Below are 14584 nucleotides of genomic sequence, written 5' to 3' on the forward strand. Positions count from 1 at the left end.
TTAGAGTGAATATGGGGGTCTGAACCTATACTTTACACCAGGGGGTCCCCAAACTTTCTTACTTGTAGGCCACAGTCAAATATAAAAAGACTTGGGGAGCAACACAAGCATCATAAAAGTTCATGGAGGTGCCAAATAAGGGCTGTGGTTGGCTATTAGGGGCCTCTATGCACCCTATCCGCTTACAGGGGGCTTTATTTGGTAGGATCTAATGGAGCTTTCATAGGCTTCATCATTTCTGTTGCGCTGTTAATGAGTTTGAGCAAAAACGCTCACCAACCCTGAAGGACCTGTATAGCTAGCTTCAATCCATGGTACATATAGATCACCCAAGAAAACTATACCTCTTCATGATATCCCTATTTTTTTACATAATCTTCAAACCTTAAATAAAGGCTTCCTCTCTTATACACCGAGGAATGAAGGTTTCCATTGAAATCCATGTAGGATCCCTCAACGGAGATAAAACAAGATCAGCAGAAATGGAGTGTCCTCGAGCAGACCACAAACCTATCACCAAGGTCCTTGGTTAGAACAGCTGTTATTTATATAAGCAAATAGAAGCCCCAGGATCATTTTTATGTGCTGACCTGATGTTAACCTCCCATCCCTCTCTTTTTTTTCCTATTCTAGATCCATGCAAATGGTTCTCTAGGGCCATCCTGGCCTGACGAGGGAATGATTAAACTGTGTAGAGATGGAAGAGGAAGAGATTAATACAAAGTGATGGTTATTAAAAAGGGAAATAATGGGCCAGTCAACCAAGAAGTACAATTGCTACTTGGGGCTGATTCTCTATGGGAGCTATGCAACAAACATCACTCTAATACATACGTGATCGTTTGCATTAGTTCCATTTAATTAGGATGGTATTGAAGTCAGATATAAGCAAACGTTTCTAGTTTTATGTAATATAGGAGAGGCCTAACTTTATATTTATGTCCATATTTTCTTTTAGGTTTAGCAAGGCCTATGAAGCAGAATATCGTAGTTTGTTGTTAAACAGAATCACAATGTGTGATTTAAACACCTTGGAAAAGGTTTTCCCTTGGCAATAGGGCCATTAGAGTGAATAAGGGGGTCTGAACCTATACTTTATATCAGGGCCCCCCAACCTCTGAGCCACAGTCAAATGTAAAAAGATTTGGGGAGCAACACAAGCACCATAAAAGTTCATGGAGGAGCCAAATAAGGGCTGTGATTGGCTATTAGGCAGCCTCTATGCACCCTATCAGCTTACAGGGGGCTTTATTTGGTACTAAATCTTGTTTTTACTCAACCAAAACTTGCCCCCAAGTCAGGAATTCAAAAATAACTCCCTGGTTTGGGGGCACTGAGAGCAACATCCAAGGGGTTAGGGAGCAACATATTGCCCCCGAGTCACTGGTTGGGGATCACCGCCTTAGACTGACCATATATTATAAGATCCACTCATTTGGCGAGGTCACTAAACAAACTTATATTTCCCCAATATGTGAACCCAAGGTGGGTGATATTGGACTGATCCGATTCCTTAGCCCTAGAGCCAAGCCAATGAGGTCCTTGATCCGATGGGAATATCAAGCCTGCCTGATTAACCTATAACCAATATTTGGGCAGTTATTGATTGAGTAGGCTCATTGGAAGGCCTACCTGACCAATATTTGCCCAAATATTGGCATTGGTCTGGCTCTCGGACCAAGCAATTGGATCAGCCCAATGTAATGGCAGCCAATTAACTGTGAATTTTACATGGGTAGATTCATCTGAAGGGGCCAAATTGCCAACTTAAATCTGCCCATGTATGGCCACCTTTAGCCATGATTGATGGAAACATGCTGAGCCTTGTTTGGCGAGGTCACTAAACAAGCTGATATTTCCCCAATATGTGAACCAAAGGTGGGTGATATTGGACTGATCCGATTGCTGAGCCCTAGAGCCAAGCCAATGAGGTCCTTGATCTGACGGGAATATCAAGCCTGCCTGATCAACCTATAACCAATATTTGGCCAGATTTTGGTCAGGTAGACCCATTGGAGGCCACTGAGCCACTGGTTCAGGATCACTGCTTTACATTATGCTACATCTGCTGTTTAAACAAGGTTGTTGGGGGTACACCTAATTCTCAACTATGGTTCTGCACTTGGGGTTTTATTGTAACCCCCTTGGCTGCACTTACCCTGACCCGAATCTTTTCCATTTTTTATCATCACTTGACTAGTAAAACCTCACTACTAATTGATCGGTAGGGGCTACTGGACCAGGGTACATATTGCCCATGGAAACCATTACTAGTATCAATATTTTCCACCCAATGGCCCAGTAAGAATAAATAGGTGACATCATAACCGTGACTTACTTGAACCTCTTCAGACCAGTAAATAATCTCCGCACAGTCTATTAATACGATTAAACCCAATAGCATCTGGTCATGGACACGTCTTCAGTACTTGGAATACCCATAAAAGACGGTATTATCATTAATATGAGCTGTGCGAGTATTGCCGCTGCTCCGTAATGTGTTTGAGCTACATTATTTGCTGTTTCATTTCTGCCCACACTCTGTGAACGCTGTAATTAGAAAATATCACTGATAATATCTATTGACATAACGGCGGCCATTTTTTTTTTTTCCTTTTCCTTATGACCTCTGTAGTTTGGAAATGAACATACGATTCCGCGATGGGAGCACTAAAAGAAAACCGAGCGCTGTGGCTAAAAGGATTAGCGTAATGGCAGGCTTTATTATGCTCAGTGGTATAATTATTTGTCCACTGATATATTTATTTTATTTTTTTATTTTTTTTTTACGGCCGTTCTAAGTTGCTACGTCTGCTAAGAGAATTGCGGATTCACGCTCGGCTGTATTCCTAATGACATCAGCTTGATCCCATTTGTTATGCGTTTAAAGTCACGGTGTATACATTTATTCTTTAACCCTCTGGATGTTGTTTAAAATTAGAAATAGCATTTTACTGATAATTAATTCAGCGCCCGTAAACTTTTTTTTTCCAAATTTGTATTTTTATCTAAGTGATAGAGAAGGTACAAAGGCACATTTCTCACTTGTATAGGAGCCCACAGCAGCCAGGCTATTGCTTTCATTATTCCCTTTGCAGAAGACCTATCAAAGCTCATTTCTTATTTCTAATAAAACAGTACCTGTACTTGATCCCAACTAAGATATAATTACCCCTTATTGGGGGCAGAACAGCCGTATTGGGTTTATTTAATGGTTAAATGATTCCCTTTTCTCTGTAATAATAAAACAGTACCTGTACTTGATCCCAACTAAGATATAATTACCCCTTATTGGGGCAGAACAGCCCTATTGGGTTTATTTAATGGTTAAATGATTCCCTTTTCTCTGTAATAATAAAACAGTACCTGTACTTGATCCCAACTAAGATATAATTACCCCTTATTGGGGGCAGAACAGCCCTATTGGGTTTATTTAATGGTTAAATGATTCCCTTTTCTCTGTAATAATAAAACAGTACCTGTACTTGATCCCAACTAAGATATAATTACCCCTTATTGGGGGCAGAACAGCCCTATTGGGTTTATTTAATGGTTAAATGATTCCCTTTTCTCTGTAATAATAAAACAGTACCTTTACTTGATCCCAACTAAGATATAATTACCCCTTATTGGGGCAGAACAGCCCTATTGGGTTTATTTAATGGTTAAATGATTCCCTTTTCTCTGTAATAATAAAACAGTACCTGTACTTGATCCCAACTAAGATATAATTACCCCTTATTGGGGGCAGAACAGCCCTATTGGGTTTATTTAATGGTTAAATGATTCCCTTTTCTCTGTAATAATAAAACAGTACCTGTACTTGATCCCAACTAAGATATAATTACCCCTTATTGGGGCAGAACAGCCCTATTGGGTTTATTTAATGGTTAAATGATTCCCTTTTCTCTGTAATAATAAAACAGTACCTGTACTTGATCCCAACTAAGATATAATTACCCCTTATTGGGGCAGAACAGCCCTATTGGGTTTATTTAATGGTTAAATGATTCCCTTTTCTCTGTAATAATAAAACAGTACCTGTACTTGATCCCAACTAAGATATAATTACCCCTTATTGGGGGCAGAACAGCCCTATTGGGTTTATTTCATGGTTAAATTATTCCCTTTTCTCTGTAATAATAAAACAGTACCTGTACTTGATCCCAACTAAGATATAATTACCCCTTATTGGGGCAGAACAGCCCTATTGGGTTTATTTAATGGTTAAATGATTCCCTTTTCTCTGTAATAATAAAACAGTACCTGTACTTGATCCCAACTAAGATATAATTACCCCTTATTGGGGCAGAACAGCCCTATTGGGTTTATTTAATGGTTAAATGATTCCCTTTTCTCTGTAATAATAAAACAGTACCTGTACTTGATCCCAACTAAGATATAATTACCCCTTATTGGGGGCAGAACAGCCCTATTGGGTTTATTTCATGGTTAAATTATTCCCTTTTCTCTGTAATAATAAAACAGTACCTGTACTTGATCCCAACTAAGATATAATTACCCCTTATTGGGGCAGAACAGCCCTATTGGGTTTATTTAATGGTTAAATTATTCCCTTTTCTCTGTAATAATAAAACAGTACCTGTACTTGATCCCAACTAAGATATAATTACCCCTTATTGGGGGCAGAACAGCCCTATTGGGTTTATTTAATGGTTAAATGATTCCCTTTTCTCTGTAATAATAAAACAGTACCTGTACTTGATCCCAACTAAGATATAATTACCCCTTATTGGGGCAGAACAGCCCTATTGGGTTTATTTAATGGTTAAATGATTCCCTTTTCTCTGTAATAATAAAACAGTACCTGTACTTGATCCCAACTAAGATATAATTACCCCTTATTGGATGTAAAACAATCGTATGTAATGGGGCATTAATGTGTATTTTGTGAATCTTTATATGTAACCCAGTCAGGGCCCAAGGCCGGACTAACTAATCAATAGTGATGAGCGAAATATTGCGGCAGGCATGGATTCGCAGCGAATTTCCGCATTTCGCTGCTGGCAGATTATTTTGCAAAACGGATCGAAAAATTTGTTGCTCGTCCAAAAATTTGTCACGGGCGTCAATTTTTTTTTGACGTACAACATTTTTGCGGTTTCACAAATTTTCCACCATTTTGCAAATCTTTTGAAAGATTCGCTCATTTTTCGGTGAAGCGAAATGGGACAGATTCGCTCATCACTACTAACCAACTAACTAGAAGTGCACAACTGAGGTGCACAATTGTCATCCAACAATCTGGAGCAAAGCTACATGGGAGAATGGACCCTTTAAAAAGTAGCTGAGAGCTTAATCAACTGTCTCCCACTTATTCCCTACTTATTTCTGAATATCATTCAGTGTCAGATACTCCAGAAGTTTTTTTTTAGCATAGTCATCGTTTTTTTCCCAGTCTCCTATTAGGTGTAAAAATATTAATTTATCCACCTCTGAGTCTTAAATATCCATAAAACTTCCTGATTTTCTTGGGATTTATATATATATATATATACAGTATATATAGCACACAGCAGTTCCCTCTATATTATATTACTATATGCAGGAGAATGGAATTGTAAATTAGCTCCAGATCTGTCAGAGGGTTTCCTCTTGCATATCGGTACAAAGGGCTGGCGTCTTGGGAGAAATTCATGGGTCAGGTACTGGGTACGCGCCATGGAGACTGGCAGGGCTGATGTGATTGAGAACCTGACAAGGAAAAGCTGGAGAGATGTGATTGACAGGCAGATAGGATAGGTGGGTGCATAAATCTCGAGTAATTATAGGAGCTTGTAGAGTAAGACGGACAGTTTGACAAATCAGATATAAATGATTGGCCAGATGGATCCCTAAATTATCTCCATCTCTCTAATGTTTCTGACTGGTGGCAGGGAATGGGTTAAACGAGGAGCCTATCTTCGTAGCACTATATCATTGTAACCACCGTCATTCTGCCGTGTAACAAACAACACCGCGGGTCTTGTATATGACTAAAACCTATATAATTATGTTATAAACTGTTCATCTTGAACTTAAACCTGATTAAGTCACCACTGGTGGTCATGTCTGATATAAGGAGGAGATAACACAAAGTTCAAAGTAGAACATTCTACAACAACCACTAGGGGGTGCCAGCACTGATAGATGTATTCCAGGACGCAAACATCAATGGCTTAGTATTTGAAACAAGAAGCTTTTGCTAATTCTTATATTCCTAAGTAGAAAATCACACCCACCCCTTGGATATAATGGTGCATGCCAGATGGACCATGGAAAGTCAGCTCCTAGCCAATGACAATACTTCTTTTCTGATGTCAACTATGATATCCATGTCCATGGGACATATCAGTTGACCAAACTGGTCCGTATCAACTGGCCAAAAATGAATATTATCAAGTATACTAAGGGCCAAGAGAAGTTACTAAGAGTAAATATATCTCATAGGGTTCCCGGTATTATTGTAGGTGTAACAATTCAACTGTAAGGTTCTATACATATATTTTTATCAGGTAGAGGCCAAAACATGTTTAATGAGGTTAAACCTTCCAGTCTGTAACCAAAAGAGAGCAACGTGTCCCCAGAAGTCGTCTCTGTGAGAACAGGCTGCGTTTTTACTCTTCTCGGTAATCAATTTCCAACTATCCTGCGGGTACAGAGCATGGTCTGTTGCATTAACTTTCATTCAGGTCAATGGTCTGTTAAGCCACTTAAATCCAGAGACAGGAAAGCCGGGGGTTTAATTTATGTGTATATGTAATATTATAAATATAAATGTTCATATAAATAGGTACATGACATGTTAGTGCACTCAGGGGATCTACACCACAAATAGACTTGTTTACTAATTGATGAGCTAATCATAGTGTCCAAGTCTTCTGAATGTGCTTCTTTTTGTATTGAATCAAGTAACAACAGCAACAGCTGGGTGTGCGGAGTTCCATGCATACGCAACAGTATGTACTGCAACTCTCTCTTAACCTCTCTTTGTCTTCTCTCCATCTTTCATTTCGTCTTCTTCTCTCCATCTTTCACTCCTACCTCTTTCCCTTTTCACTTCTTCTCTCCATCTTTCACTACTACCTCTTTCCCTCTTTCCCTTTTTGCCTTCTTCTCTCCATCTTTCACTCCTACCTCTTTCCCTTGTTGCCTTCTTCTCTCCATCTTTCACTCCTACCTCTTTCCCTTTTTGCCTTCTTCTCTCCATCTTTCACTCCTACCTCTTTCCCCTTTTGCCTTCTTCTCTCCATCTTTAACTCCTACCTATTTCCTTTTCACTTCTTCTCTCCATCTTTAACTCCTACCTATTTCCCTTTTCACTTCTTCTCTCCATCTTTCACTCCTACCTCTTTCACCTTTTGCCTTCTTCTCTCCATCTTTAACTCCTACCTCTTTCACCTTTTCACTTCTTCTCTCCATCTTTAACTCCTACCTCTTTCCCTTTTAACTTCTTCTCTCCATCTTTCACTCCTACCTCATTCCCTTTTCACTTCTTCTCTCCATCTTTCACCCTACCTCTTTACCTTTTTTGCCTTCTTCTCCCCATCTTTCACTCCTACTGCTCTTCCTCTTTGTCTTCTTTTGTCTTCTAATCTCCATGTTTTACTCCTACCTCTTTCCCTTTCTCTATTTCCTTCCTTCCTTCTTCTTTCTTCTCTTCTTATTTCTTTCATTTTTCTTCATCTTTTCTTCATCATCTTTATATCTTTAGAAATAATGCCATATCTCAAAGTGCTGGATCACAGTGCAAGTCTAAGCAGAAAGTAATCTATTGCCTAACCTTGTCAGTAGAGCCATCACACCAGGTGATAATATATAGCTGCCATTTTGAGAGTATTACCCCGATCAGTTCATCATTGTAACAACACTGCATTATGTGGCTAATTAGGATTGCGGGACGTAGGCCCAGTTCTGCTTCCAAGCACTTTCCCTTGTTCCTCCGAGAGCTCTCATTGCCCTGATTTAACACCGAAATTAAATGCAACTCAACCTCTCGGTTTGATTTGTCAGCTGGAAGCTTGGTTACAAGTGACTCCAACGGTCGTCTCTTCTCCTTGCCCCCACAAAGACAATTATTTTCCTCGCCTTTGCCTTAGCGGGACTTTTCTTCCGCTGGGAAAAGATTGATTGGATTGTAGTAAAAACATTTTTGCCTATGCGGAAAATGAGCAAGAAATACAACATTTTGTGGGGAAAAATTACATTTTGTTATTGGTTTTAATGCACAGGAGCATTTTACAGCAATTTCCACCACAGCATCACTTACTTAGTGCAAGATAAAAGGTATGTGCAGTATGGGCCCCTTTATCCAGAATGCTTAAGACCTGGGGTTTTCCAGATAAGGGGTCTTTCAGTAATTTGGATCTCCTATCTTAAGTCTGCTAATAAAATTATTTAAACAGTTATTGAACCCAATAGGATTGTTTTGGCTCCAATAAGGATTATTTATATCTTAGTTGGGATCAAGTACAGGTACTGTTTTATTATTACAGAGAAAAGGGAATCATTTAACCATGAAATAAACCCAATAGGGCTGTTCTGCCCCAATAAGGGGTAATTATATCTTAGTTGGGATCAAGTACAGGTACTGTTTTATTATTACAGAGAAAAGGGAATCATTTAACCATGAAATAAACCCAATAGGGCTGTTCTGCCCCAATAAGGGGTAATTATATCTTAGTTGGGATCAAGTACAGGTACTGTTTTATTATTACAGAGAAAAGGGAATCATTTAACCATTAAATAAACCCAATAGGGCTGTTCTGCCCCCAATAAGGGGTAATTATATCTTAGTTGGGATCAAGTACAGGTACTGTTTTATTATTACAGAGAAAAGGGAATCATTTAACCATTAAATAAACCCAATATCTTAGTTGGGGTCAAGTACAGGTACTGTTTTATTATTACAGAGAAAAGGGAATCATTTAACCATTAAATTAACCCAATAGGGCAGTTCTGCCCCAATAAGGGGTAATTATATCTTAGTTGGGATCAAGTACAGGTACTGTTTTATTATTACAGAGAAAAGGGAATCCTTTAACCATGAAATAAACCCAATAGGGCTGTTCTTCCCCCAATAAGGGGTAATTATATCTGAGTTGGGATCAAGTACAGGTACTGTTTTATTATTACAGAGAAAAAGGAAACCATTTTTAAAAATGTGAATTATTTGATTAAAATGGAGTCTGTGGGAGATGGCCTTTCCGTAATTTGGAACTTTCTGGATAATGGGTTTCTGGATAAGGGGTCCGATACCTGTGCTTTATTGTTTCGACCTTCTTTGTCAGGTTTGCTAATAATTTCATTGAACTGGAGTTCAAAATGGAGGGAATTGGGCCGGGAGTGGGCACATTGATGGGCAGCTACCTGGGATGAGGCAGGGAGTAATATTTGCCCTGCGATATGTAATTCTTTTCTTTATTCTGGATAATGTCTTCTCATTTTACTCTACGGGTTAAGAAACCAATATTTTCCATCTTAAACTTGAATGTTAAACGCAGCTTATAAAGCCCTTTGTGCTTATGGGAAAAGAAAATGTACAGTAACAGCAAAACAATCATGGCTTAAAAAAAAATAATAAAATAAAATATCTCTTCTAGTCGTTCACTGTTGCCCTTTTGCTTTAATTACTGCTCTGATGTATTTTCCTGTAAACATCATTAAACAACAAATATTTATACCTCCGAAATATAATTAAAAAATCTCCATGAGGGTTCCACGCGCAACTGTGTGTGAAGTCGCTAAGTGTTCTGGATATACGGCCAGAGCTCGGTATTTACAGGGAAGGCGCTTAACGGGAATATTTTACGGCGCAGGAAGAGGAGACAGTAATTTTGCTCCACTTGGAACTATTTTTTTTTTCCGTATCAACTCCCGTGGCGTTATTAATGCGCTTGCATTTTCCAGGCTTCAACAAATCAGAGCGATCGTAAATGAACAGTGAGAGGCAAAATAAATGGCACCGGTGTTTGGGCGATCCATTAAGTCTCGTTCCTTGGTTCTAAATGAGGACAGTTGGTGGCAGATCCACTGGTTCATTAGGGGTGTGTCCAGAGTCGTTAATGGATTAGCCATTGTATTTTTCTAACACCCCCATTATTTATAATTATATTTTTCCAAAGCCCTCCTGTCAGTCCTTGGAACAAACGCCGTTGTAGAAAGAGAACAAATGAGGCTATTATGACTATGAAGATTTTTATTCATCCAGGTCATGGTATATCTAGTATAAATAAATCTAAAGCAACTGGACTTGTTAAGTAATCATTGAAGACGTTTCACTATCATCCGAGCAGCTTCTTCAGTTGAACTGAAGAAGCTGCTCGGATGATAGTGAAACGTCTTCAATGATTACTTAAGTCCAGTTGCTTTAGATTTATTTATACTAGATGTTTGAGGCTATTGTACCTCTAGCAAAGGAACTATTCCATATCTATCTCCTCTCCTAGTCATTTGGGTCACATGAAATGGAATGTGGTGGAAACAATTTGGAAACAAAGGAATCAGAACTCTCACCGAGACCCCTTCAGTATGCACACAGCAAGCTGGGAACTCCATCTAATGTAATTGAGCAGATGTATTTAAATAAACCCATACTGTGCTGTTTTAATGAGTCTCGCTACCTGTATCTGCAGAACTCACCGGGTAATCTCTCCTTCTCCTCTCTATTTTGCAGGCTGCGCCTTCCTTACATACTGTGAAAGAGAATCTGCACTAAAGGCTCAGAGCGCTCTGCACGAGCAGAAGACACTGCCAGGGGTAAGTCCACCTTTCTTCTAAGTATTTGCCTTGACTTTTGGTACTGTCCCCAGTCATCGTTATGACTTTAACATATCAGAATCCATGAGTTCTGGATATTTATTGGTTAATTGGTCTTAGAATAGAGTCTGCCTCCATTTATGGGATTGTTGGAAATGACTGTCAAAGTTTTATGGGTTTCCATGATGTTCAACGTATAATAAGATCTACCTGTCTCTGTTTGATGATGTTGAACAGATGTTGCCATTCATTGAGGGTATATACTTATTACTCGGAATGACAGTTGAAAATTTAGGATCATCTGCTTGTTTACATTGGAGAGTGGGCCATATTGGGCTTTAGACTAGATCAGTTCTTCCTTGTTCTATAAGGAGACATTGTTGCGTAAAGATCTTGAGTTACTCATAATTGGTGCCCAAGTTAAAGTGCATCATGGAATACAACTTGTGTATCATTATCTTCATCCCTACAGAACAGATTGCCCAATAGTTACATGGGAGCCATATGTAAACTGGGGGACTTCATAAGGGTCATCAATGATCCATTTGTCTCTTATGTTGGTTTTAGAGATTGGCAAGATTGGTTTTAGAGTTCTTCAATTTTTGGTTCAACCTCCGTGGACCTATATATCAGCAGATATCAAGGGAGTAGTGCATAGAACAAATGTCTAAGGAATTCTCTTGACAAAAGAATGAACCATCTGTAGCTTTCATTCCTTTTGAACATCTGTCGAAATGATAACTCTGCCTTTGACAGGGATGAGGTTACTTGCATGTTTCATTAAAGTCTTTACCTGAGTTACCACCCCAAGTTCTTGAGGAAGCCATCTATAGAGCCATCACTACTTTCATTGTCAGACTCTTAACTAGTCTAACATCTAGTCTATCAACTCTAGTTTTGGCAATTCAATTAATTTAGTGCCTGGGCTCTTACTTCTTACATTGGAGAGTGGGCCATATTGGGCTTTAGACTAGATCAGTTCTTCCTTGTTCTATAAAGAGACATTGTTGTGTAAAGATCTTGAGTTACTCATAATTGGTGCCCAAGTTAAAGAGCATCATGGAATACAACTTATGCATCATCATCTTCATCCCTAAAGAACAGATTGTCCAATAGTTACATGGGAGCAGTGTCATATTCAAACTGGGGGAATCCATAAGGGTAATCAATGATCCATTTGTCTCTTATGTTGGCAAGATTGGTTTTAGAGTTCTTCAGTTTTGGTTCACCCTGTAGACCTAAATATCAGGGATTCATGCATAGAACAAATGTCTAAGGAATTCTCTTGACAAAAGAATGAACTATCTTTAGCTTCTGAACATCTGTCGACATTATAACTCTGCCTTTGATAGGGATGAGGTTTGCTTGCATGTTTCATTTTATTCTTCTAATGAATTCCCACCCCAAGTTCTTGAGGAAGCCATCTATGGAGCAATCACTACTTTCATGGTCAGACTCTTAACTAGTCTAACATCTAGTCCATCAACTCTAGCTTTGGTGGTCCAATTAATTTAGTGCCTGGGCTCTTGGGCACTTCTGTGTGTAAGGGGAATTGTCTTTGGTATTTCTGGTGAACATGGAACATTCTGCTCATTCTTTGAATTCTCAAAGGTTTGTTGGGGGGAGTCTTTCCATGAGATGATATTTCTATATACTGTGGAATATGGATATGGGGATGTAAAAATCTTTGTGAATTCAAAATAACTTCTAGTGCCTGGATTTACTAGGGAGCAGATAGGCACGATAGATAGATAAATAGATAGATAGATACATAGATACTTTTTTCTTTTTCTCCTATTAACCTCTTTAAAACCATAAATCCACCGACTTTATACCCCGCTTTTCCGAGGATTTTTCCAATGTTCACTGGAATGAGATCAATTCCGTTGACTGTGGTTAATATAAATTGAACTGCAAAGGATAATTACGGACATTATTATCCTCCGACCACCCCCTGCATGATTTTTTTACATTGGGCTGTATTTTATCACTATATTTTACAAACAGCCCACGACCCATGGCCACACTGACATTTTTTATGAGGCTGATTAATCATTTTATGTAAAAATGTGTTGACATGTTAATACCACCTCTTGCATTTGTTTATTTTTCCATGGCTCGCTGGTATTCAGAAACCTTGAAATGAATTCAATGTGGCCTTTACATGCTTGCCATTTATCTCTTAACCTTTTTGGCTACCGGAAAGTGACAGGCTTTGGTTAAAGGCACCTATCTAGCGTTTATACATTGGAAGTCATCATTCTCTATGGGACCTGTGCCCAGTACAAAGGTGGCTGTATATTAGGCCTTCTGTTTATGATCTATGCATGGTGCAGGGTCCACTGTACATACCTTCATTGACATATGGACCAGTACTGGCTATTACATTGCCAGAATAAATGTTGCCTATTGATGGTCAGTGGTTTATATATATATGCAGACCTCCTTCAGGTCTCCTTGACCAAAAATAAAAAATCTATCTAAAAACAAACACTATTTCTTTAAATTATAGCACTTGTAACACAGTTGACCTCATTGTGTCAATTCATTTCCTTGAAGTAGAGAGAAACATAGTGGTTGCTTTCTATGTAGAGATCAATAATGTTGCTGACTGCCATACATCTGTATCACAGGAGCATTGCATCTTCCTGTTCCTTAAACAATAGTGATATGAACATCAGAATGATCAGATACTTACCTAGGGTTCAAGACAGAGATGGTTTAAGACAAACTGGGGCCCTAGGGCATGATGATAATGGTGTGGGACCATGTTGTTTCCCTACTAATAAAATGTTTCTCCCAAAGACATAACCAAAGCTGTCTTGAGGTTCCAAAAAGGATCAAATACATTGGGTTCTGTAGATATTGGTGTTCCACACAGTAGCAAATGTAGGTAGGAAGATTGGGAGACAGATGGTATAGATCTGTATAGATTGTCCTACAGCAGGACAAAATTAAGATGAGATAATATGGGAAAATGGAGACATGTGGGCAAGATGGAGACAGTAGGGCAAGATGGAGACAGTAGGGCAAGAACAAGAAAGTAGGACAAGATTGAGCCAAGAGAGCAAGGTGATGACTTTAGAGCAAGATGGAGACAGTAGGGCAAGATGGAGACAGTAGGGCAAGATGGAGACAGTAGGGCAAGAAAAAGAAAGTAGGACAATATTGAGCCAAGAGAGCAAGGTGATGACTTTAGAGCAAGATGGAGACAGTAGGGCAAGATGGAGACAGTAGGGCAAGATGGAGACAGTAGGGCAAGATGGAGACAGTAGGGCAAGATGGAGACAGTAGGGCAAGATGGAGACAGTAGAGCAAGATGGAGACAGTAGGGCAAGATGGAGACAGTAGGGCAAGAAAAAGAAATTAGGACAAGATTGAGCCAAGAGAGCAAGGTGATGACTTTAGAGCAAGATGGAGACAGTAGGGCAAGATGGAGACAGTAGGGCAAGATGGAGACAGTAGGGCAAGATGGAGACAGTAGGGCAAGATGGAGACAGTAGGGCAAGATGGAGACAGTAGAGCAAGATGGAGACAGTAGGGCAAGATGGAGACAGTAGGGCAAGATGGAGACAGTAGGACAAGATGGAGACAGTAGGGCAAGATGGAGACAGTAGAGCATAATGGAGACAGTAGGGCAAGATGGAGACTGTAGGACACAATGTTGACAGTAGGAGAAGATGTTGACAGTAGGACAACATAGCAACAGAAATCCCAGCAGCCTTGGACTCTAAAGGCAGTAGGATATGATTGAACAACAGCTGAAGGTTCATAGGTCTGAATTAGGGCATCAAGCAGGTGCCTAGGGGCCTTCAGCATATTCTGG

General features: G+C 39.3%; 1 protein-coding gene across 14 annotated transcripts in view; it reads left to right on the plus strand.

Moving 5' to 3' along the window:
- Positions 1–14584, plus strand: part of celf4 (CUGBP, Elav-like family member 4) — a 748037-nt gene that overhangs the window by 160694 nt on the left and 572759 nt on the right. For all 14 annotated transcript variants that reach the window (XR_004222627.1, XR_004222628.1, XM_031901654.1 and 11 more), the window contains 1 exon segment: positions 10676–10758. Coding sequence is in view for 12 of the 14 variants with exons in the window: in XM_031901654.1 (XP_031757514.1) it covers positions 10676–10758 (83 nt within the window). In the remaining 2 variants the exon portion in view is untranslated.

This window comes from Xenopus tropicalis, chromosome 1 (assembly GCF_000004195.4).
Source record: "Xenopus tropicalis strain Nigerian chromosome 1, UCB_Xtro_10.0, whole genome shotgun sequence".
NCBI lineage: Eukaryota > Metazoa > Chordata > Amphibia > Anura > Pipidae > Xenopus > Xenopus tropicalis.